A 26,300-nucleotide genomic window follows, 5' to 3' on the forward strand; every position below is an offset into this window, starting at 1 on the left:
TTGAGACCCTTGGTTTTTTGTCCCAAAGCTGGGGGGGTTGGAATGGGTGGGAGTTTGAGGACATGAGAGGGAGATGAAAGAACAGAACAGAGCCCAGCTGGCTGGCTGGGTGCCTCAGCCTCAGTCCAGGTGGCGGGTCAGCCACCAGGTAGGGGTGTGCTGGCACATGGCCTCCCTCTGCTGGGCACACGGGCTCACTGCAGCCAGCAATAAGGACAGGCCCTCTGGAACAGATGGCAGAAACAAGGTCCCGGCAAAGCAAACTTTATTGGGGCTCTGAGGTCAGGGCTTTTCCCTCCAGGTCCTGCCGAAACTTGATAGTTGGAGTGTGGGCCCCTTGTGTTGCCCCCAACAGCTCCATCACATTCAGACTCAGAGGGAGAGAGGCTGGGTGGGGGGAAACATGGGGTTGCAGCACACCCACAGGAAGGCCACTCTGTATGGTGTTCTAGCTGGCTCTCCCTCCGTCACTGCAGCCAGGCCACTCCTGGCTCCTCATTTCTTGGATCCTGGCTTTTTAGGTTTGAGTGTGGGTTTGGCCTATGGAGAGAAGGGAGGGCACCAGAGTCCCACTCCCTCCCTTTGCCCCCAGGAAGACCAGCCCCTTCTCCTGGTACTTACCTTTTTCACAGGACTCTTGTCTTTAAGGCTGGGTCTGGAATAGGGTGGGGAGGCCAGGAGAGGGGATGAGGGTGAGAAAGAGAGAGAGCTCAGCAGGACACCAGTAGCCCAGAACCTCCTAATGCCTACACTGCAATGCAGGGCCCTGGCCACTTCCAGGAAAGCCAGGGGCTGTGAAATGGAGAGCTGGGAGGCTGCAGAATTCACCTCTCCACCCCGTCACCTGCTGGGACCATTCTGACTCTCTCTTAACAAGAGGTGTTTTCTTGTTAGACTTCCACCTGCTTTCTTTTATTTATCACAAATAGGTCTCTTTCATTATAAAAGTAATATTTAACTACATTGCACAAAATATAGCAAATAGAAATCACTTGTTTCTTTACCTCCCACCGGTATTAACATTTTGGTGTGTTTCCTTGCAGGACTTTTTGCTTTTTCTTCTAAAAACATGTGAAATAACATGAAAATGATTTAAGATCCTGTTCTTTTTAAATTCTGTAAACACTTTCCAGGATGCTATATTCTTCATAGGCATTATGTCACATTCTACTGGGAAAATGTGACCCAGCTTAATCTACTATATTGGTAGACACTTAGAATGCTTCCATTTTTCACTATTACTTGAATAATGCAGGGATCAGTTTCTTAGTGCATATGATTTTACCTGTATTTTGGATGGGGTCCTTGGGAAGGGGTTACCATGAGTGGAATTAGGTCAGAAGATAAGAATACTTTGATGCCTTCCAAAAAAGGCTGTGCCGGCCATCAGAGACAGCACACCTGTGTGGTCACAAACATGCACACACGCCAGACCCTTTCTAACCCTATAGGCTTCAGCTGTAAGATTTTGGCCACGTTAACAGATGGAAAGAGTTACCTCACTGCCTCCTCTTCTTTTTCCACCTTTTTTTTCTGGGAAGCAAACACAAGCAGCATGGGGACAGTTAGGGCAGGGTCCAGGGCCAGCAGACTCCTGCTGGGCACCTGGCAGGACCCCAGGCCTCTGTATACTCACACTCAACTCGGGAGGCCTGGCCCAGGTTTCTGAGGAGCCTGTGTGTGGGGGGGGTGTCCCTTCCCTCACCTTGACAACACCTGTCTGCTTCTGGGATGCTAGCCTCTTGACTTGTTTAATAGGGGTCTCCTCCTCTAGGGACACATCTACATCAACATCATCATCGTCATCATCATCGCTGTCATCTTCCTCCTCTTCCTCCTCCTCCAGCTCCTCCTCCTCCTCCTCCTCCTCCTCCTCCTCCCAGGACAGGTCTGAAGTGTCTGTGAGGGTATGGAAAGGGAGCAGGGATGCTGAGCTCCAGGTCTTGGCCTAGCTCCTGTTCCACGATCGGTCTTGCTCTCAGAGCTTCCTCGGGGAAGCCAGCACCTGCCGCTTCCTAGAGACCCTTTCTGGCCTGACAAAGTGGAAGCTCAGATGGAGTGAGGGGTCTGGGACCCCAGAAAGCTGGGGTGGTAGAGGAGGGCAGGTGAGGTGGTAAGCTGTGGCTCTGGCTGGGAAGGATTCAGAGGAGGGTGAGGGTGGGCAGAGAGCACAAGGGAAGGGAGGAAATGGAAACAGCAGCTAAGGAATTTAGACCTCATCCTAAGGGAAGTGGAGCCTGCCAGGGTTTTTGAGTAACTGTACCCTGATACAGAGGCACAACTGGGCTGAGAAGGATATGAGAAGAGTCAACAGCACAGTGATTTGATAGAGCCTATATCGCTCCTCCAGCTACATACCTCATAGCACCTAACATTTTACATGCGGGCTAGTACTAGCTATCATGCAAACTGCTTCTCCCTGAGTATCCCATTTATTCCTCACAGTGGCTCTTTGAAGATGAAACCAAGTCTACACCCACCCTCATGGTACAGGCAAGAGGACTGCAGCCCACAGAGGACATGGCGGGGAGGTAAAGGAGAACTTCCATTCCAGGCTACCGGCCATCACGTTGCCTTTGGAGATTTTCTCTAGTAATTCAAGAATCCATCCAGCGTTTGAATACCTATTCCCTTGGCCCTGTGCTAGGCACTATAGTCAGACCCGCCTCAGGTCCAAGCTCCAACTTACCATAACATTCCTGGCCACTGAGGAACACGGGTCCAGAGCCAGCCCGGAGCTGGAAAGTGACTGGAGGAGAAAGCTCCAATCCCATCATGACCTGCAGAAGGAGGGATGTAGGGGCAAGAGCAGAAAAGATGGGCTCACTCAGGCCTGGCACCTGTCTGGGGGATGGTGTCTAATAGAAACGTTCAGAATTTATTCCCCAAACCCCAACTACACACATTTCACAGGTTCTCTGGACCTCATTGTGTTATTAAGCCCTTGGCCCTCCCTGTTGAGGTGGATTCAAATGGAAGACTGTGAATCTGATAATCCCATTCTTGTTAAAGATCACAGACAGGCTTCTAAGCTGAGGGGCAGCTGTTAGAGAAGTCTGATGGATACAGATTAAATTGTGTCCCCTAAATTCTTTTTTTTAACATTTTTTAATGTTTGTTTGTTTTTGAGAGAGAGAGAGAGAACTCATGGGGAAGAGAGAGATGGAAACACAGATTCCGAAGCAGGCTCCAGGCTCTGAGTTGTCAGCACAGAGCTCAATGGTGGGGCTCAAACCCATAAGCCATGAGATCATGACCTGAGCCGAAAGTCACATGCTTAACTGAGCCATCCACGTGCCCCTGCCGAATTCTTATGTGAAGCCCTAACCTCCAATGTGATAGTATCTGGAGATGAGGCCTTTGGGAGGTAATTAGGGTTAGATGAGGTCATGAGAGCTGGGCCCTCATGATGGGACTGGTGCCCTTATAAAGGAGACCAGAGATTTCTCTCTGTCTCTGTCTCTCTGCTGTGTGAGGACACAGAGAACAGGCAGCCATCTGCAAGCTAGGAAGATGATCCTACCCAAATCTGACCACACTGGCACCCTGGTCTCAGACTTTCAGCCTCTACAACTATGACAAGATAGATGCACATTAAGTCCTTCACTCTCTGGTACTTTGTTATGGTGGCCCAACCCGAATAAGACACTAATCAAATGAGAAGAGCAGATGCAAAGTTGTATGTACAGTACTACTTTTGTCTTACATGTGTGGATATACATATGAATAAAGTTAGAATTCTATTAAGTGTGAACCCTAATTTTCAGTGGACAGTATGGTGTTTCTTTTCTTGATACTCTTCCAAACTTTCCACATTTTCTATTGTATCAGTGATGATACTCAAATTTATTGACTTCCTACCATATGCCAGGCCCTATGCTAAGCATTTCACCTGCTTTCCTCTTTTAACCCCTCACAACAAGCCCACAACGGAGGGGCCGTTCCTTTACAGAGGAGGGATATTAATTTAGAGTTTCTGGCTCAGACAGGAAGGAGACAAGCAAAAACTGAAACTCTGTAGCCACCAATGCCTAGAAATGCTGGATAAAATGTATTCCGATGTTTTCACTGCTTGGTTGAACAGCAGGACAGAAGGAAGAGGCCCCGTGCACCAGAAAGGAGGGCAGCACGCACAAGCACCAGTGCTGTAGCTGCTGAAGGGAAAATGTGCCCGAAAACAGCCTCGGCCTTGGGTTTTAACATGCACTCATGGACAGGAGACAGGCCTGGGCTCCAGAGAGGCGTGCGGTCACGGGGCCCACTGAATGGGGCTGGGGTCCTCCACGGGTGCACCTCAGGAAGAAGCTCCAGGGTCGGGGGCGAGGATGGGGGACGGAAGAATCCCAAACCCACCCACCAGGAACTCCTCTCCACTGAAGGAAGGGAATAAGGAAATGCATGTGGGATAAAAGAAGTCTCCTGTGAGAACTTAAAAACCCATGGCTGTACCTGCCACTCACACCAAGCTTGAATTCACTTGGTGGGCACTGCGAAGCCAACAGACCCGTATAAGATCCCAGGCTGGTGACTCCTGGGGCCAACAGCAGGCACAAGCACAAAACCAATCCCTTGGGGTGCTGTCAATTTTCCTCACACAGAATTCTCTTGGAGAAAACAGTGGAACCACGAAGATGCCTCACTGTGTAAAGTGACAAAATGTCCAAGGCACGGTCCTGCTAGAGTGAGCAGAAGGAAACGAGATGACTGTAGACCGATGCAGCCAAGAGCCAGAGAGAAAAGAACAGTCTAGCAGTTATGACATTAGGTTGATGAAAGTCAAACAAACATAGAAGTAGGAATCAGAAGCATAACAACAAGGTATTATGAGAAATAACAAGAACCAAATGCAGCTTCTAGACTGAACAAATGGTTAAAAAGAATACACCAGCTAAAGCAAGTATCAGTAAACTGGAACCATGCTGTGAAGAAACGACCCGGTACATAGCACAGAGACAAGAGGAACGAAATACGAAGGAGAGGCTGAGAGATACAGAGGACAGAATGAGATCTAAGATGCATCTAATCACAGTAAGGGACTAGAAACAACACAATGTGCAAAGTGATAACCAAGAGCTTCTAGAAACAACCAAAGACACAGATCCTCATGTCCAGGAAACCTAGGTCCTGAATAGATAAATAAAAGTAAATGTACATCTGAACATCCCATAGTGAAATGGTATATACCAAAAACAAAGAGGCTATCTTAAAATAAACCAGAGAGGAAAGACAGATGTCCAGAAAAGGAACAATAGGCAGACAGACTGAGGGTTTCAACAGCAACGTCAGAAACCAGAAGACCAGAACGGCGTCTTCAACGTTTTGAGGGAAAGTACCTCTCTGTGTAGAATTATACAGAACCAAACTACCATGAAGGAATGAGGGTAAAATAAAGACATCTCCAGGCAGAGCCCAAGTAAGTTCGCTCCTCCCAGACCTATTAAAAGAGGTCTCAAAAAGCTGACAATCGAATTGAGAAGGAAGAAGTGGATATGAGCAGCAGTGGTGAGCAAGCAACTTGGTCAACTAAGACAAATCCAAGTAAGCATTACTGTAAAATAAAATAGTACTAGTAATGACTAGTATTGAGTGGGTTTAAAACAAGTTGAAGCTAAAACACTACATGATAATAACAGGTCGGTTAAGAAAAGGGTGCTCAGGAAAGTTCCCTGGATTGTATGGGAGAGAGGAATATAGCATTAATTTTAAATTGGTCATGCATGATTGTTAAAAAATTAAGGAAAACTACGCTAAAAAGTAGAGTGAGACTCTACAGTTCCAAACCAGTAGAAAGGAAAAGGGGGAAAGAAACCTTAATCTAATAAAAGACAGAAAAAGGAAAAAGAAGAAAAAATGAAAAATCAATGAACATAGAAGCACAAAGTACATGTTACAAATAAATCCAAGTATGATAGCATCACAGTAAACATAAACAGATATTATTGGCTAGATAGATTAAAACAAAGTTTAGCTACTTACTGCTTATAAGATACATGCCTAAAATGTGAGCACATAGAAATGTTGAAGATATGGAGACATATTTACCAGATGTGGCAGAGGCTTCTCATTGCTTATCCAATATCCATTCTTCCCTTTTCCCATAATATCAGCGCCCTAATATTGTACCCGCCATAGACCGTATTCCCCAGTTTCCTGTGCAGTTGGCAGTGACCGCAATACTAATTTCTGGACCAGTGAGTTGCAAGCAGAATTTGGTGGATGGTGCTTGTGTGAAGACACCTTAAGAGGTATACAGAGGGGCGCCTGGGTGACTCGGTCGGTTGAGCGGCTGACTTCGGCTCAGGTCATGATCTCGCAGTCTGTGAGTTCGAGCCCCGCGTCGGGCTCTGTGCTGACAGCTCAGAGCCTGGAGCCTGTTTCAGATTCTGTGTCTCCCTCTCTCTGACCCTCCCCTGTTCATGCTCTCTCTCTTGGTCTCAAACATAAATAAACGTTAAAAAAATAAAAAAACAACAACAACAAAAAAAGAGGTATACAGAGAAGTGAGAAAAAAAATTAAATCAATAATGTAAGATTCTGCCTTACAAAACTAGAAAAAGAGCAAATTAAAACCCACACAGACAGAAGAAAGGAAATAAAGAACAGAGATCAATAAAATACAAAAGTGGGTAAACAATAGAGAAAAGTTGAGACCAGAAGCTGGTTCTTGAAAAAGATGGATAAAAATATTAAACCTCTAACCAGACTGCACAAAGAAAAGGGGAAGAAGACACAAATTATCAATATCAGGAATAAGACAGCAGAGTTTACTACAGATTTTACAGAAGAGGAAGAAAGGAAATATTATGGACAACCCTATGCCAATGAATTTGACAATGTGGACAAAATGGAAAAACTCCTTGAAAGACATAAACAAATCTCTCTTAAGAAAAACAACCCAAACTGTCCTAAATTTATTAAAGAAATTTAACTTGCAGTTAACCAGATTGCTTCACATGAATTCTATCAAAACATTTAAGAAAAAAATACCAAAGTTACACGAACTGTTTCAGAAAACAAAAAAGGAGAGAATACTTTCCTTCTCATTTTATGAGGCCAGCATGACCCTAACACTAAAACCAGATAAAAGCATGACAAGAAAGGTACAGTCCAATGTTGTTCATAAATGTAGACATAAATATTTTTTAAAAAGATACTATTTTTAAGTAATCTCTACACCCAGTGTGGAGCTCAAACTTACAACCCTGAGATTAAGAGCCACACGCTCTCCTGACTGAGCCAGCCAGGTGCCCCAAAACAAATATCCTTAATAAAATATTAGCAAATGGAATCCAGTAATATATAAAAGGATAATATATCATGATCAAATGGGGCTTACCCCAAGAATGTACAATGGGTTTAAAATTTGATGGGGTGCCTAGCTGGCTCAGTTGGTAGAGCATGACATTCTTAATCTCAGGGTCATGAGTGTCAGCTCCACTTTAAGTGTGCAGCCTACCTAAAATAAAAAAACTAAAAGTTAATAAAAATAAAATTTGAAAAAAAATCAATAAATGTAATTTGCCACTTAATAAAGGAGGCCAAAAAACCCCTCAATAGATGCAGAAAAAAATTCTTGGACAAAACTCAACAGCATCTCAATAAATTAGAACCAGAAGGGAACATCCTCATCCTCATATAGGACATCTGTACAAAAATCCTTCATGTGTCTTCATGGTAGAAGGCTGAACACTGGTAGAAGAGAAAAAGGCAAGGACAGACATGCTGTCACCACTTTTATTTGACATTATATTTGAGGTCCTAGTCAGTGAAGGAAGACAAGAAAAAAGAATGCAAGAAGTTGAACTGACTTTATTCACAGATGACATGAATAAATCCATAAGGAATCAACAAAAAGCTGCTAGGATTTCTATGCAAGTTTCGCAAGGTCAAATAATAGCAAAAAAACCCAACGCAATTATGTAACTATATACTACTACTGAACAATGATAAAATGAAATTTAAAAATACATTTGCATACGTTATACTATACACAAAAATGAACTCCAAATAGATCATGGACTTAATTAACTAGAAGAGTTAAAACTATAAAACCCCTAGAAGAAAACATTGGAGCAAATTTTCATGACCTTGGATTAGGTGACAAGTTCTTAGATTTGATACTAGCAGCACAAGAAACAAGATAAAACATAGAAATTAGACTACATCAAAATTCAAAACTTCTGTGCTGCAAATGATATCATCAAGAAATTGAGAAGACAACTCAGAAAATGGGAGAAAATATTTGCAAATCATCTGATAAGAGGCTTGTATGCAGAGTATATAAAGCACTCATACAATTTAAAGTAAAAAGACCAATATTAAAATGTCAAACTCAAATGCAATTTAAAAAAAAATGAAGACCTGAATAGACAATTCTGCAAAAAAGATATACAAATGACCAATAAACACATGAAGAGAGATGCAACATCATTAGCCATTAGGTAAAGCAAACCAAAACCACATTGAACTATCAGTTCACACCCACTAAAATGACTAATCAAAATTATAGACAATGGTAAGTATTGCAAGGATGTGGGGAAAGTGGAATCCTCATATTCTGTTGGTGGGATTGTAAAATGGTGTGACTACATTGGAAAATAATCTGGCAGTTCCTCAAAATGTTACATACATAAAGCTACCACAATGACCTAGCAATTGCACTCCCAGAGATATGCTCAAGAGCAATGAAAACATATATTCATATAAAAGTTAGTACATGAATGTTCATAACAGCCTTCATAATAGCCAAAAGGTAGACATAAAACAGGTGTCCATCAGCTGCTGAATGGATGATTTCATATATATTCATATGATGGGTATTACTTGGCAATAAAAAGAAAGTAGTGCTATATGCTACAACATGGATGAACCTTAAAAACATAATGCTATGTGGGGCTACCTGGGTGGCTGAGACTTTGATTCAGGTCATAATCTCGCGGTTCACGAGTTTGAGCCTTGCATGGGGCTCTGGGCTGATAGCTCAGAGCCTGGAGCCTGCTTTGAATTCTGTGTCTTCCTCTCTCTCTGCCCCTCCTCTGCTCACGCTCTGCCACTCTCTCTCTCTCAAAAATAAATAAACATTAAAAAAAAAAAAAAAACACCACACATTATGCTGTGAAAGGAGTAGTCACAAAAGACCACACGTTTTGGGATTCCATTTATACGAACTGTCTAGAGTAGCCAAAAATAGGCAGAAAATAGATGAACAGCTGCCTAGTGTTGCAGGTGAGTGTGGGAAATGGGGAGTGACTGCTAGTAGGTATGGGATTACTTTTGAGGGTGATGAGAATGTTCTACACTTAGGCTGTGATGGGCATACAACTTTTAATTTACTAAAAACCATCTGATTGTACACGTAATAGGTGAAGCTTATGGCATGTGAATTATCTTTCATTAAATACTTTAATACCATTTTCAATAGCACCTAAAATCAAATATAGCAGTATGTTGGGGTAGATCTTACAAAGTATGTACACAACCAGTTCCCTGAAAACTACAAAATATTAGTAGGAAAAGTTAAAGACATACATTAGAGTAAAAAGTGAAAGACTTAAACAGAGAAACATATGCTCAATTATTAATGACTAAAAATTGTTAAGATGCCAATTCCCCCCAAAATAGTCTATAGATTCAATACAATCTCAGTCACAACCCAACAGACTGATTTTCTTTTCTTTTTTTTTTTTTTAAATTTTTTTTTTTCAACGTTTATTTATTTTTGGGACAGAGAGAGACAGAGCATGAACGGGGGAGGGGCAGAGAGAGAGGGAGACACAGAATCGGAAACAGGCTCCAGGCTCTGAGCCATCAGCCCAGAGCCTGACGCGGGGCTGGAAATCACGGACCGCGAGATCGTGACCTGGCTGAAGTCGGATGCCCAACCGACTGCGCCACCCAGGCGCCCCATCAACAGACTGATTTTCAAAGAAAGCCTATTTTGAAATCTATGTGGAAATGTTCAGGACCTAGAATTGCCAACACAATTTTGGAAAAGAAAAACAAAGTTGGAAGACACACTAATTTTAAGACTAACTACAAAACTATAATAATCAAATCAGTCTGTCATGAGAGTAAAGATACAAATACAAATCAATGAAACAAAATACAGGAATACATGCATACATACACAGGCAACTGATTTATAGCAAAATGCCAGCATAATTGTATAGTGAAAGGACAGTCTTAAAAAAAAAAAAAAAAAGAAAATAGTGCTAGAGCAGTGGGTATCAGCTTGGGAAAAAAATGTTTCTCTACGCTTATTTTATACCATACAAAAAAATTATCTTGAAATGGAGGAATACAGACAAATGTAAGAGCTTAAACAATAGCACTTCTAGAAGAAAGCTTAGAAAAAGACATTTGCGACCTTAGTTTAGGCAATGATTTCTCAGGACACCCCCCCCCCCCAAAAAAAAAAGAACCATAAGAGGAGAAAATACCAAATTGGACTTCATAAAAATTAAAAACTTGTGCTCTTTGAAGAAATCATTATGAATGAAAAGGCAAGTCATGTACTAGCAGAAAATATTTGAAATAAATATTTTTGATAAAAGACTTGTATCCAAAATATATAAAGAACTTCTACAACTCAATAACTTGATTTAAAAATGGGCAAAACATCTAAACAGGCATTTTACAAAAGAAGATATCAAATGACCAGACAACAAGATGGTCAATATCACTAGTCATCAAAGAAATATAAATAATAACCACAATGAGATGCCACTATACATATGGCCTAAATTTATGAATGGCTACAATTAAGACTGACAATGCAAAGTGTTGGGGAGGATGTGAAACAACTGGTAGGAATGCAAAATGGTGTAGTAATTCAGAAAATAGTTTGGCAGTGGTGTGTAAGGTTTAACATATGCCAAGAGGATGGGAGGGGGGAAATAAAGTTTAACCTATGCTTACTAATGATTCTGCAGTATTACTCCTAAGTATTTACACAAGAGAAATGAAAACATGTGCATACAAATACACTCAAACTTCATAGCAGCTTTATTCATAGTATAAAACTAGAAACTACCCAGGGCACCTGGGGGGCTCAGTTGGTTGAGCGTCTGATTTTGGCTCAGATCATGATCTCACAATTTGTGAGTTTGAGCCCTGCCTTGGGCTCACTGCTGTCAGCGCGGAGCCTGCTTGGGATCCTCTGTCCCACTCTGTCTCTCTGCCCCTCCCCTGCTTAGACTCTTTCTCAAAAATGGAAAAAAAAAACCCAAAAAACAAAAAACTAGAAACTATCCAAATGTCTGCTAACAAGTGAATGAATAAATAAATCTTGACATATATATGTACTTGTAAAATAGAATGTTACTCAGACATAAAAAAGGAGCACATTACTGTTTCACCAACAACATAGATAAATCTCAAAGCATTATGCTAAGTGAAAAAAGCCAGGTACCAGACACTATGTATTGCATGATTCCCTTTAAATGAAATTCTAGACAAGACAAAAGAGTAGTGAAAGTAGATCAATGGTTGCCAGAGGCAGTGATAGGTGGAAAGGGCTGACCGCAAAGAGGCATGAGGAAATTTTGGGGGGTGAAGGAAATTTTTCTCTACTTTGATTGCAGTGGTAGTTACAAAATTATATACATTTATCAAATGCATCAAGTGGTATACTTAACACTGGTGGATCTTACTGTATATAAATTATATCTCAATAAAGCAGATATAAAAACTGACTCAAAGAAATGGAAACATCTAGACCTAAAACTTAAATGACAATAGTTTAAAATCAAACCAGTTGCACACAGTTTGTTCACTTCCTTACTCACTCATTATATGTTGAGTGTCTACAATATACCAGTTTCTACAACATACCATAACATATGGTATATAGGCATTATGGCTAAGGCAGTAAATGAAAAGGCAAAGTCTTTGCTGTCTTGGAGCTTGTATCCTTGTTGGGGAGAAAGACAGGCACAGATGAAAACTGAAGGCAGTGATGGGTTCCAATGGAGAAAAAGTGGTTACGGAAGGGTAGGAAGAGGGGATGCGGTTTGTGGTTGGGAAGACTTTTTTTTAAAGGATTCACGTCAGACACGGGGACCAAACTCACGACTGTGAGATCAAGACCTTAGCCATGATTGAGAGCCCAACCAACTGAGCCACCCAGGTGCCCTGGGAAAGACTTCTTGAATGAGGTGACATATGAACAAAGGCTGAAGTGAGGGGCAAGTGAATTCCTAGCATGGGGAACAGTAAATGCAAGACTCCCAGGAAGGGGGTATGTTTGAAATTTTCAAGGTACAATCAAGAAAGCCAGTGTAGTTTGAGCAGGATTAGGGAGGGGAGAGTAGCAAAGGGTGAGTTTAAGAGAGGTTTCTAAGAGCCAGAACATAAAGGATCTTGGATTTCATTCTAAGTGAAATGGGAAGCCACTGACATAAGTGTTCTAACAGAGAAGCGACATGGTCTGACTTTTGTTTAAAAGGATCCTTCTGGCACCTGGTGCATACATAGAATAGACCAGAAATTGGGGAACTTTTTTCTGTAGATATCCAGTATTTTAGGCTTGTGAGCCTTATGGTCTCTGTGGAGACTACTCAGTTCTGTTACCAAGGGAAAACAGGTACGGATAATATACAAAATGAAGGAGCGTGCCTGTGTTTCAATAATACTTCATTTACAAAAACACGCAGTAGGCTGGATTTAATCCTGTAGTTTGTGGAACCCTGGAATAGACTATAAGGAACCAAGGGTGGGGGTTGGTGGACCAGTTAGGAGACTCTGCAATAAAACTGAGCACCTGGGCCAGGACATGGCAGGGGTGGTGACAGGTGGTCAGATGGGGGTACACTGTGAAGGCAGAGCCAACAGGATTTGCTGGTGATATGTGGTGTTAGAGAAAGAAGTTTTTGTCCTGAATAACTGGAAGAGCAATTATATTCTGGGAGAGGCTCAGGTTTGGGGGTGGGAGAAGAGATTATAGATAAAAATCAAGAATCTGGATTTGGATTTGTTAAGTTTGGGTTATCTCTTAGATATCTATTAAATACACTGAGTTGGACACAGGATCTGGAGCACAAGAGAGGGATTGGGTGTATAGAAATAAATATCAAAGTTTTGATTTGTATAGATGGTCTTTAAAAATAAAACCCTGGGAATGAAGGAGATCTAGGGAGAGCTCATAGATGGGGGTGGAGGGGGAGTTTTGGGGCAGTTTTACAGATGGGACTCCCAGATCTTCAGGGACAGATGATACCGGTCTTACATTCACTGTTCCACCATATAGAAGGAGAGAACACTCCATCCCCCAGTTCATGAGGCTAGTGTGCCTTGACACCCAAATAAGATAGGCCAACCTCACGAGTATGTAAGATTTAAATTTTTAAAAAATATATTAGCAAAGCAAATCTAGAAATTCACAGTATGATCAATCAGTGTTTATCTTAGGAATGCAAAGTTGGCTGAAGAGTATTCTATTAATATAACTCACCACCTTAACAGGTTAAAGAAGAAAGAACCTATGATCATCTAAATCTAAAAAAGCACTTGATAACCATTTTTGATTAAAAAGAAGAAATCTCAATTTTAAAACGCAGAGCAGGACTAGACGGGGACTTCCTTAACTTGAAAAAGGAAGTTATCGTCTTATCAGATGTGCCACACTTAATGGAGAAACGTTAGAAGCACTCCTTTAAAAATATACATATATGTATTAAGAAAGGAACAAGGACATCTACCATTACAATTTTCCTCGATAGTACACTGGAGGTCCTAGACCGTGTAGTATAATTAAAAAAAAAAAAAATACAAAAACTGCCATTAACAATGATGATTTGCATAGAGAACTCAAGATAAATTACTAGAGATAAGAGAACTTCTGGATACACAATCAATGTGGAAGTCATCAACAGTGTCCTGTCACCAGCATCAAAAAGTTTAAAAACGTGATTTTGAAGAGAGGTTAACTTGCCCAAGCTGGGAAAAGGTGAGCTGGGATGGAAACGGGGTTCCCTGCCTCCTAAGTCCAAGGCTCAAAGTCATTGGCTATACGGCCCCCCTGGCGGGACTGCATTCCTGCAGAACGACTGTATCCCACCTTTGTCCGTCCACACCCACTCATGAGGGCGGTGAGTGCCCGGGGCAGGCAGCCTCCCGAAGCCTGCGGGGGCGGGGGGGATGGGGTAGGGAGGCTCACCATGGGGAGCACCGAGGCCTGAAGAGAGGCGATGGTGATGGGCTTGGCTTTCTTGTCTTCCTGGCTGGCTGGGGGCAGGATTTCCACGAGGTTCATCTCTTCTTTGGCTTTCTCCCCCAAGCAAATCTGAGAGCGTTTGAAGACAGGCCACCTCAACACCGGAGGGAACCCCTGTTCCACCTGCAGAGACCAGAGAGCCCCACCTGCTCCCCCGCAGCTGGCCACGTCCCTCCCGAGTCCATCCTACCATCCCCTCCTGGGGGCCGGGACACCCACCGTACTGAGCAACAGCTTACAGTCCTGCTTCCCTTCCTTCTGGGGTTTGACGGTCCAGGTCCTCTTCTCCTGGTTTAGCTCACAGCCTGCGGAAGGAGGGCAGCGAGGGGGCCGGGCCGGCTCAGGGAGGCTCCCCGTTTCTCCTCCGCCTCCCTCCCCACCCTCCACCCGCCGGACCCTCACTCACCCCAGAGCATGGCTGTGGGCGCCTTCTCGGCCGCGCTGCTCGTGCTGCTGCGGTTCATGACTCTGGGCGCGGGCGCCGGGGTCCCGGCGGCTGTGAGGAAGGGGCGCCCGCCGTGAGGCGAGGCCCGGTTCCCCGCTCCCGCCCGCATCCCGGCCGGCCGCCCCGGATTCCGAGCCCCTGGCGGGCGCAGCCGTCCAACCCCGCAGCCCGGAGCCAGCGGTGCCCCGCAGCCCGGAGCCAGCTGAGGTTGCCCGGGCTGGAAAGGTGCTGGGCGCCGGCCCGCTGCGCCCAGGGGCCCCGTCGGCGCCGTAGCGGTCCCGGCTGTACTTCCCCTGGCGCCAGACCCGCTCGCCAGCCCGCCTCCGCCTCACCGGCCCTGTGCGCTGGGCGCCTCGGGCTCCCTCACTCCGGCCTCCTCGCAGCCGCACCTGAGAGCCGCCGGCCGCTGCAGGATGTTAGGAGGCCCGGGAAGGGGCGGCGGGGGGCGTCCGCTCCGTCTTAAAGGAGAGGCCCTTCTTTCCCCATTCCGCTCCTCCATTCGTTGCTCTTCGTGCCTCGGCGCACCTGGAGGGCTCGTTAAAGCACCGAGCTAGGTGCCAGCGCCACAGTTTCTGGTCGTGGAGGGCTGGGTGGGGCCGAGGTAATTTGCATTCTAACGGGTTTCCAGGTGAAGTTGCTGCTGCTGGTCGAGGACCGCGCTGTGAGCACCACCTTCATGGCCCCTGGGGATTCACCGAGGCCTACTGGGTGAGATCGCCTAGCTTGGACTTGCGTTGCCACCCAGTGGGAAGCAGCATTAAGGCTTTTTCCTGCTCAACGCCTTCCTTTTTTCATACCCTCTCGGTGTGGGCCTTTTCCAAGGCCAGGAGGGCCCTCCCCCAGGGTTTTGGGCCCCAGAGAAGAAGAGCCCTGTTTCCAGAAGGATAATTTGTCCCACGGACAGGAAGGGGGTGGGGATGAGTTAGGACACCAGAGGTCACCAGCTGTGGCAGCTGGTGAGGAATACACTATAGGGTCCAGTGAGTGACTTTACCAGGGCCAGTCATCTAACAAACAGCAGCTCACAGGGCACTGTGGTTGGGGGTGGTGGAAAGGACGCTGCCTTTCAGCCGGCCACATCCCCCTTTGTCCTACTCTGCACATGAATCATCTCTGGGAGTCAGAAATAACCAGGGATCTCTCTCTTTGAATTCCTTTTCTTTCCTTCCTCCCCCAACCCCTTTTTAAAAATGAAGTATAGTTGATCAGATTGCATTTTTACCCTTCCTTTCCATTCTGGAAACTTCTCACCTACACATAAAGTTCAGTGCTTTTCAACAAAAGTGCCAAGGTAATTTAATAAGGAAAGGTTAGTCTTTTCCAAAAATAGTGCTAGAGGAACTGGATATGTCTCTCTGGAACCTTGATTGGAGCTTGTGCTGTGCAGGAATTAGCTTTTAGTTTTTCCTTTTTAACATGTCCACTTTATTGAGAAATAATTTATGTCTTAAAAGGCACTCATTTAAAGTGTATAATTTGATGAATTTTGACAAATGTATATACCTGGGTAGCCACCACCACAGTCCAGTTACAATATCCATCACTCTCCCAAATTTTCTGGTTTCCCTTTGTGGTCAGTATCCTCACATCAATGCCTAATTGGCATCAGGCATTTACCTGCTTTCTGACACTGTGGACATCATTGACTGTTCTAGAATTTCATATAAGTAGAATCCTACAGGGTCTTTTCACCAGTCCTTTTGTTGAACAAAATGTGTTTTGAGAGTTATTTACCCATATTGTTGTTTGTATCAGTAGTTTGTTTCTGTTTATTGTTTATCCATGATTTGTATACTCATGCATGTGCTGGTCAGTTTTATGTGTCAACTTGGCTAGGCTATCATACCTACTTGTTCAGTCAAATGCTAATGGTGTGGCTGTGAAGGCATTTTGTAGAGGTGATTAACACCTATAATCAGCTGCCTTTATATAAAGATTACTGTCAGTAATGTGGGTGGGAGGTTTCCCTGAAAAAGTTCTGCCTGTGGACTGCGGCTTCAGCTCCTACCAGAGAGCTTCCAGTTTGCTTTTTCTGATGACCTGCCCTGTGGATTTCAGACTTGTTGCTAGCCCCCAGAGCCGCATAAGCCAATTCCTTGTGATATGTCCCTGACTGATATACCCGTTGATGCATATTTGGGTAGTTTTCAGTTTTAGACATATATCATGAATAAAAATAACATGAACAAGTCTTTGCATGGACATATGTTTTAGTTTTTGTTTGATAAATACCTAGGAGTGGAATTGCTGGATCATTTTGTAAGCATGTATTAAACTACGTGAAACTGTAAAACTACTTTCTGAAGTCATTTTGCATTTCTACCAGCAATGTATGAGAATTCCAGTTGCCATACATCTTCATCAACACTTGGTATTGTCAGTCTTCTTAATTTTAGCCATTCTAGTGGATGTATATAGTGACATCTCTTGTGTTTATTTGTTTCTGTTTGATGACAAGTGAGGTTGAGTATCTTTTCAGGTGTTTACTGGTCATTCGTGTATCTTCTTTGGCAAAATACCTGTTTAAATACTTTGCCCATTTTTAAATTGGGCTATTTCAGATTATTCTTACTGAGTTGTAGGGATTGTTTATATATATTGGATACCTGTGTTGTGTCATGTATATGTATTACAAAGATTTTTTTACTCCTGCCTATAACTTGTCTTTTCATATTTTAAAACGGTATCTTTTGAAGAGCAGATAAATTTAAATTTGATGAAGTCCAATGGCTCATGGCTTTGGTATTTGAAGGAATCTTGTTTAACCCAAGGTTGTAAAAGTTTTCTCCTAAGTTTTCTTCTAGAAGTCTTGTAGTGTGAGCTTGTACTTTTACATTTGTGATTGATTTGAAGTTAATTTTTGTGTGTGGTGTTAGCTAAAGGTCAGGTTCATTTCTTTTACCCCTCAAGTGGATCTCCACCCAGTTCATCTAGCACTATTTTTGGAAAAGACTAGCCTTTCTCTGTTGAAATACCTTGGCACATTTTGCTGAAAATCATTTAACCATGTATATGTTGGTCTATTTCTAGACTTTATTCTGTTCTACTGATCTGTCTGCCGTAGTGCCAACACTACAGTCTTGATTACTGTAGCATTAGAGCAAATCTTGAAATCAGGTAGTTGAGCTCTCCAAATCTGTTCTTCTATTTCAAAAATGTTTTGGCTGTTCTAGATGTTTCGCATTTTAACATAAATTTTATTTTACTTTTAATTTGAGAGAGAGAGAGAGCACACAAGTCGGAGAGAGGTGGAGAGAGAGAGAGAGAAAGAAAGAAAGAGAATCCCACGCAGGTTCAGAAAGAGAACCCGCAGCGGGGCTTGATCCTATAACCCTGGGATCATGACCTGAGCTGAAGAAATCAAGTGTTGGACACTCAACTGACTACGCCACCTAAGTGCCTGGATTTTCATATAAATTTTAGAATCAGCTTGCCGTTTTCTACAAAAAAAACTTTCTGGGATTTTCGTTGGGGTTCCTTTGAATGCATAGTTCAATTTGGGGAGAAAGGACATCACGGTTTTGAGTCATCCAACCCATGAATATGTTATGATCTCTGCATTTGTTTAAAGATTTTCCTCTGCAGTGTTTTACAGATTTTAGTGTATATATACTTGTTATGTATCTTGTTAAATTTATTCCTATGTATTTCATGTATTTGGATGCTATAGCAAATAATATATATCTTATTTCATTTTAAAGTCTTATTTATTTTGAGAGAGAAAGGGAGAGAGAGCAGGGGAGGGGCAGAGAGAGAGAGGGAGAGAGAGAGAATCCCAAGCAGGTTCCGAGCTGCCAGTGTAGAGCCCAATTTGGGGCTCAATTTCATGAACCCTGAGATCATGACCCGAACCGAAATCAAAAGTTGGATGCTTAACCAACTGAGCCACCAGAAGCCCCACAAGCAGTATATATTTTAAAATTTTATCTAATAGTTTATTTTTTAAGTTTATTTATTTATTGAGAGAGGGGGAGAGAGAGAGAGAGAGAGAGAGAGAGAGAGAGAGAGAGAATATGAGCAGGGGAGGGGCAGAGAGAGAGGGAGAGAGAGAGAATCCCAAGCAGGCTCCATGCTGTCAGGGTGGAACTGGACTTGGGGCTCAAACTCCCAAACTGTGAGATCATGACCTGAGCCAAAACCACGGGTCAGACTCTTAACCAACTAAGCCACCCAGGTGCCCCTAATAGTTTTAGTGTATAGAAATATACTATTTGGTTTTCGTCTACTGACCTTGTATTCTGTGATTTTACTAAATTCACTTATTAGTTCCAGTAGCTTTCTGAACCCCAAATCATGACATTTATGAATAGTGTTTCACTTCTTCCTTTTTGTACTGTGCACTATTAATTAACTAATTAATTAATTAAGTGCCTATGTGCTCTGGTTAAGACCTGAGGTACAATGTTAAATAGAGGTAGTAAGAGAGGGTGGCCCTTTCCTTGTTCTTAATCTTAGGGAAAACATTCACTCTTTCACCATCACATTCTGTTGGTGGTAGGTTGTCATAGATGTCTTTTAATAGGTAAAGGATGTTTCTTTTTATTCCTAGTTTGTTGAGACTTTTTATCATGAGTATTGAATTTTGTCATGTGCTTTTTCTTTATCTACTGAGATGATCGACATTTTGTCTTTCATTTTGTTGATACAGTGAATTATTTATTGGTTTTCTGAATCAAAAAATTGTTTTAGAAATATTTGGTTTTCTGTTTTTAGAGCGAGAGAGCAAGCACACAAGTGGGGGAGAGGGGCAGAGAGAGAAACAATCTTAAGCAGTCTCCACGCTCAGCACAGAACCTGACATAGGGCTTGATCCCATGACCCTGAGATAAAGACCTGAGTTGAGATCAAGCATTCAACTCAGATGCCCCAGGTTTTCTGAACGTTTTAAACCGACCTTGCATTTCTAGGATCAATCCCACTTGGTCATGATGTATTATCTTTTTCATGTATTCTTGGATTAAGTTTGTGTATATTAAAAATGTTTGCATTTACGAGGAATATCATTCTAAAGGTTTCTTTTTTTCTTTTAACATCTTTGTCTGGCTTTCATAAAATGACTGGCAAGTGTTCCCTCTTCTGTTTTCTTATGTTTTGTGCAAGAGTAGGGAAGTGTCCTTGGATCAGAGTTCAATTCAGGCTCACCAAGAGCTCTGCACTCATCCCTGCATTGTCTCATGCTTACTCTGCCTTGACTCAGTTGCTGCCCCATTCTAGAACCTGAGAATTCTATTAGAATCCTCTATTCTTTACTCTTCACATCCAATTGGTCACAAAGTGTGTTGATTCCAACCTCCACCCCCTACCTCCCCAATCTTTCTTAGCTCTCCCTCCACAGTCCTTGTCTTGGCTCAAATCCTTATTACCCACTAGCTGATGGGTTAAACAAAGAATGATCACTAGCCTGCTTTGCAAAGTAGCCTCTTGAAACTTGAGGCTTTTAGGATCAAATACTAACCTCTCTCTCTCTCTTTTTTTTGAGAGACACAGAGAGAGAATGAATGAATGAATGAATGAATGAATGAATGACAACCTGAGCGGGGGAGGGGAAGAGAGAGACCGGGTCATAGAATCCTAAAATTTTTTTTAACGTTTATTTATTTTTGAGACAGAGAGAGACAGAGCATGAACGGGGGAGGGGCAGAGAGAGAGGGAGACACAGAATGGGAAGCAGGCTCCAGGCTCTGAGCCATCAGCCCAGGGCCCGCCGCGGGGCTCGAACTCACGGACCGTCTGAAGTCAGACGCTTAACCAGCTGAGCCACCCAGGCGCCCCAAGACCGGGTCATAGAATCCTAAACAGGCTCCAGGCTCTGAGCTGTCAGCACAGAGCCCGGAGGCGTGAGATCATGACCTGAGCCCAGGTCCGACGCTTAACGTACTGAGCCACCCAGGAGCCCCTAAATCCCAATCTCTTGTGCCCAACCCCTCACTGACATGTGCACTTTCCTTTCAGCCGTGCAATTTTTGCACCCTCGAGAAAGGTACAAGGTGTACAATGCAGCGGCTTTTTGCACTGCCTGAATATTTTCCCCTGCCTTCTTCCAAACGGCGTATTCTGATAGGGCTCGACTTGGGGGCAGGGGGTGGGCTCCTTGGTACTCCCAGAGCAAACTGAGCCTCCAACGATCACCCTTTTTAGCCCGTTTGCCCACTTCATTGAGTCCTTCCCAGCCATGAACCAAGTCCTTGAACAGTAACTCTATGATTATTACTGCAGATACTAGGTGTGAAGCCACGGTGCTCGTGAACTCGAACCCCTACAAGGGACAAGGTTGGGCAGAGGTCCGGGCGCCTTAGTAGCCCAGCTCCGCCTTCCCCAAGAACGTCCCAGGACCACCCAGCGGCCAAACCCTCCTCCAACCGCAACCAAGAGCCGCCGAGAACAGTTAGGAGTAACGACTGCGTTTGCGCACGGCGGCAGAGGCGGGGCAAGCGACGACGCCGAGGAGATGCCGGAAGACAGGGCCTATGTGCGCAGGCGCGACGGGGACGGAAGGAACGCGTGGAAGCTCTTCCGGGGCGCGGCGGTTTGTCGGGGCGGGCGTACGGGGTCGGGGTGAACTCTACTTTTCTTCTTCGTGAGGTCAAGGGGTTGATGTTAGCGGCTTCTACTCGTTTCCTTTCGGTATTGACTGTGGCAGCGATGGAGATTAACCCGCCCGTACCATGCTGCCGGGGCTTCAGCCAGATTAGTCCCAGCTACTCTCCACTGTTCACCTGCCATCTGGTCTCGACTCGTAAGGAGCACATTTTAGCTGCTGAGGGGAGAAAGGGGGGCTAGGAATATCTCAAACCTGAGTAGGCCGTAAGACGTGGGGACAGGGACAGTGGGGAGCGACTCCAGAGAGGAAGTGGGGTTCTACTTGGGGTCTTGAAAACGGCAGGTGGGCAAAGGGCATGGAAATTTAGACTGAGAAGAGACGGTTCTGCAGACGGGGAAAGGAGGTAGGATGCACGAGATAGGATGTGGAGGCAGATGCCTAGTTGAAGGGAAGGGTTCTACTGCAGCGTTTGTAGCCTGGTTGGTAAAGTTATAACTTGGTTTGCTTTGTGGCCCCTGTCCCACACGGCAAGGTGTTAAAGGGTAGGCCCTGGGCTTACTGATAAATAGAAACGATAATGGTCTGCTCTCTTAAAAAGTGGTTTCATTTTTGATTTTTCAGTTGAATTAATTCAGCCTCTAGAGGTTGCTTTACGTTCATTGCACAATATAATCAGTCTGTAAGAGCTGAGTTTTTTGACTTTGAGAATACTGTTCTTAAATTCATCCACCCTTTTACTTTATCAGACTGTATAGTGGCGTGAGCTTCTCGAGGCCAAATCTATTTTCCAGTTAGTTTTTGTCTCGAGTTTGGTTGTCCTCCAGACCTTGAATGGACTGAATGTGTTATCTAGTAGCAGAAGTTAGGAGATTGCCCACTTGTCCCTCTTCATTCCTTTGTAACGGATAATGGGGTGGTTTGGCCCATATAGGTAATGCTGTATGCTTAGATCTATTATAAATTGTCTTCATGGTTATCAAACAGAATTAAAAATATAATTGTGATGCCTGTGTAACAATGTAAGTACTGTTCACTATGCTTTGTAGTTCGTTTGTGCTCTTGAGGGATCTTATGCGAAAGAGTGGGAAGTGAATTTGCCTTGCACATGATGTTGTTTGCTTTGGAGTTTCCTTTTCTGTTGCTGACCATCAAAAAGGTATTTGTCCTTAAGTGGATGCTAAGTATTTGGTAAATGAACAGGTAGCAACAGTCAGGCTACCCTGAAAACCGTAAGGGTTCTCTGAGGAAGAGGGATTAATATTCTAAGCTTGATCCCGTCCAACATTCTGATCATCTGATGTCTCACGGTCTGGCAGCTGATTCATTTAGTTGACCCACTGCTCCCGAAATACACCAAAGTGGCTGACCAGTGAATTCCAGGGTATCTAAGAAATTGCAAGATAGATGTAATGGACCCAGGAGACAAGCTACAGAGGCAAGAATTCTTCGGCATTCATTACCTAGCACTCAGTTGGTAGTTGTATTAATTATGGTTGGTGTGTACATATTTCAAATTTACTTTTGAAATATCTAGAGTAGGGCTTTTAAAATGTTTACAGACATTTATGGCTTGTGCAGGTTCCCTGTATTCTCTTTGCTTTCCTTTTTTGTCGTGGCATTTGGCACTTTGGCAGCATTGGAAGGCAACTTAGGTGTGTTTGTAGATCTAGCCAAAAATCTTGGGTGGGAGAAGGGTTGGCTGGTGGCAAATGGATAGAGAGAGGTGCTTTGGTTCTTTACACTCAATTCCTGTTATTTCATGACATTGGGTTAAAGTCATATCAAAACTTAAAATTTGACCCTGGGCCAAATCCTTCTTCATCTGTCTGATTTATACTTTAGTGGGAATAGATAACCCTTATTTAGGCAGAGACAACAAAAAAACATGTACATACATAATACAATTTAGTCATCTGCCGTAAAGACTTTAGGTATTTTGTCAACGTAAGGTATAGTTTGTGTAAGGAAACACTGTCTAAAGACACCTGACTTGACAACCACAGTCCCCCAGGATAGCCTAGAAACTAATAAACAACTCTTTTTAACTGAATAAAGCCTGCACAGGACTTTGAGGGGAAACCAAAGTTTAAAGATAACTGACTTTCACATTTATTAAGATGGGTCATGTTCAATTGCTAATTTGACCAGAAAAAATATCTTATTTGGCTTTTTTGGGGGTGCCCCCTCTTGTAACTGTCAAGAAAGGAATAGCTTTACTGTTTAAAAAGTTTAATGTGGTTGTAGAAGATTTTAACTATGGCAGTTTGTCATGACTGGACAGCATTAGGGCTGCACTGAGGAGATCACCATGTTTGGTGAGTCTCTTGCCTCTAAAATTGTTTTTGTGGAAGGGAAAGGAGGGCTCTGCCATTTTGCTGATCAAGCAACATCTCAGGATAGCTGGGGCAGAGGAGGTTTTTCAAGTACCAGTGAGAAAGTTATTTTGTCTCATTTACTACAGAATTAGAATTCCAGGTCACTGGGGCATGTGACTGGTGTGTTTTGCATATTAATGAAGCCTGACCATTTTATATTTCTCTTAGGCTTAGAGATAGACTTGGCTAAGATAAATCCATTCTATTTGCCTTCTGGTCATTAGAATACAATGCCCTGCCTTCAAAATAACTTAGGACCAAGATACCACCCAGAACACTGAAACAGCAAACATAGGTAGCAGTACATCTAGATAAGGTAGACAAGAGTGGCACTCTAGAGCCTGTGATTCATTGCATATAAATCTCCGTTAAGATACAGTGTTTCTGGTAATTAAGTTCTCTTATACCTAGGTACTACATAGTATGGGGATGAGAAATAGCCCTCATTAACTATAGGGTTCTTCATTTGATAATTCTGGCCCATGAAGCCTGCATAGTACAGTGAAAAACTTACCCTTGAACCTGTCAGGGTCTAATGAATGAAGCCCAGCTCACAGAAGAGGAGCGGGGATCAGGACGTTAACAAAACTGGGCTTTCTGCAATCATTACTTCTTTTCCGATTGCTAGTAGAGGTAGAGTGGCTTCACTCTTGTAGTTGTGGACATCAGCACTGTATGTATCTATATATATTTATATCTATCTGCATAGATATATCAACTAAAACAATCATACTTTTAAAAGAAATGGAGTCAGACTTAGTTGAATGAGAAACAAGCGAATTTTACAAAGGTAAGACGAACCTGTCATTTACTGGCTTTTAAGAATGTGTGTTTCAAGCATCTTAGTGTGTTTAGAGTGAGACGTGTCCCTATAGACACACTAGACTTGATCGCTGAAGCCAGGTCAGTAGAAACCATTGAAGTTTATTGGCGGTCACAATGCTTACACTGTATGCAGCAAACACCCTTACAAGTCTATCCGCAACCTGATCACGCAAGAAAGGATTCACCACACAGTCGCCAGAGGAGAAGGAAAAAAAAGTTAACAGGCTTGTTTCTGGGGGTAGAGGAGAGAAATAAAGATAAAACCTAATTGATGAGTGTCCCATGGGCAAGAGCTGAACTAGAGATGCGTACAACTAGCAGCAGCAATTGTGGAAAAAGTACAAGGCAAATAGCTTTCTCCATTAATTTTCTTCTGTAGGTTAATTTTTTTAATATTCAAAACATTTATTATGGTTTTTATTTTATAAAAATGTATATTTTTAAAGGGTGGGAGATTGTTAAATACTTCATGCTAGGCAGACCTTGTTATTAAGAACCCCTCCACTGTAGTAACTTCCTCCAGTTCATACATTCACGAGTGCAGGGTACATATATAAATATCCACGCGCACACATCCACACACACTGCCTCAAGGGCTGGGGAAGACTCAAAGTTATCGGCCATACAATCAGGCCTCTGGTGGACTCATCCAAATCGCTCAACAGGAGAGCAACTGGCTCAATTCCTTCTCTCTGGTCTCTACCTTTACAGAGACTGAGAACCCTAAATCATAGAGTTACATCCGACTTATAAAAGCAAGAGGCATCTGTCTGAGGATGAGGATAAGCAAAGTGGGAAAAAGGATGAAGCTAAGAACACCAAACACTTTTAGCTGGAGTTGTCTGTCACTGCAAGAGGCCAACGGACCTAGGGCAGCATCTACGGTTGAAGGGGAAGGATGGTGCTCCACATGGCTTAGAGTTCCTAATAACAAGGGTAATACAGTAACAGGAAGTGATAATTTTGGGGGCAAGGAAAGGGCAATAAGAAAAAATATACATTTGGAATTTTTACCTTTTTTTTTTTTGCCTCTCTACACTGTGTCACTAAATATATCTCTGCACGTTCACACATCCTCGTCCAGTAAAGCTTCAGGCCACCAGAATACACATTTTTTTCTCACTCGCATACACAACCCCTCACATCAGCATTGGTGCACTAGACTCTGTAAAAATTTTTCAGTCACACTTTTTGTTTTTAAACTTGAGTCAATATAAACCTTGTTCAAAATGTTATGAAAAAATGTACATGTTTATACAAGGCAGGTTGTGGCAGGACACTGGGGGTTCCTCCCCCGCCCCCTGGGGTGGCCCCAGGAGGAGGGGCTGGAGTCTCACACATTTGTGTCTCTATCTCCTCCCACCACCCTTCCCACCCAATCCCCCCAGGAACCAGCAGCGCCCTGCCCCCTAGTGAGTGCACTCACATCCCTATTCCCTGGGGAAGTAGCCAGTTGACCTTTGCCATTTTCCCCACACCCCTGGTGGAGGGGGCCAGGATCAGCCAGGCCCTCTCCCTTGTAATTGTTTGCCCCTCTGGGCCAGACCAAAGGGACGCTGCTCTGTACAGGTAGAGTCCAAGGAGGTGTCAGCTCATCATATCATTGCTATTCACGCCGTAAGTGGAATTCTTCATCGAGTCGTTGACTTCTCGACGGAATGCTGACAGGTTCTGTGTGAACCTGCAGAGAGGATGAATTGTAGGTTGAGGGAGTAGGGTGGAAGGGAAAGGTCTTTGCCTAAAACATTTCTGGCAGAGAAGTGGCTACTGAAAGGCAGAATGCATGAATCTAAGGTCAGTTAACCTCGGTCTTAAGAACTTAAGGGAAAGTTGAGCTAGTTTTGCACCCCTTTCTACCTGACAACCTTGTGGTAGACTTGGAGATCTGGTCAAATCTGGGGC

At 43.4% G+C, this 26,300-nt stretch overlaps 2 protein-coding genes across 3 annotated transcripts in view; both read right to left on the reverse strand.

The window, feature by feature from the left end:
• Positions 1-232: 232 nt before the first annotated feature.
• On the reverse strand, positions 233-15,408 carry NPM2 (nucleophosmin/nucleoplasmin 2). 2 transcript variants are annotated; one of them, XM_019467037.2, is made up of 9 exons: positions 15,047-15,408; positions 14,619-14,708; positions 14,432-14,517; positions 14,156-14,281; positions 2,690-2,780; positions 1,706-1,899; positions 1,499-1,533; positions 622-655; positions 233-540 (listed from the first exon to the last, which is right to left on the reverse strand). In XM_019467037.2, the coding sequence occupies exons 2-9, from the start codon at positions 14,674-14,676 to the stop codon at positions 496-498; spliced, it is 669 nt and encodes a 222-aa protein (XP_019322582.2). In that variant the 5' UTR covers positions 14,677-14,708; positions 15,047-15,408; the 3' UTR covers positions 233-495. The 2 variants fall into 2 exon arrangements, with proteins under 2 accessions (XP_019322582.2, XP_053756939.1); XM_053900964.1 differs by lacking the exon at positions 1,499-1,533 and having other exon boundaries at positions 15,047-15,400.
• Positions 15,409-24,477: 9,069 nt separating this feature from the next.
• Positions 24,478-26,300, reverse strand: part of XPO7 (exportin 7) — a 40,590-nt gene continuing 38,767 nt past the window's right edge. Inside the window, exon 28 of the mRNA XM_053900967.1 lies at positions 24,478-26,079. Within this exon, the coding sequence (XP_053756942.1) occupies positions 25,986-26,079 (94 nt within the window). The 3' untranslated portion in view covers positions 24,478-25,985. The remainder of the gene's footprint in view (positions 26,080-26,300) is intronic.

The sequence above is a fragment of the Panthera pardus genome, unplaced genomic scaffold, assembly GCF_024362965.1.
Source record: "Panthera pardus isolate Hobbes unplaced genomic scaffold, ASM2436296v1 HiC_scaffold_13, whole genome shotgun sequence".
NCBI lineage: Eukaryota > Metazoa > Chordata > Mammalia > Carnivora > Felidae > Panthera > Panthera pardus.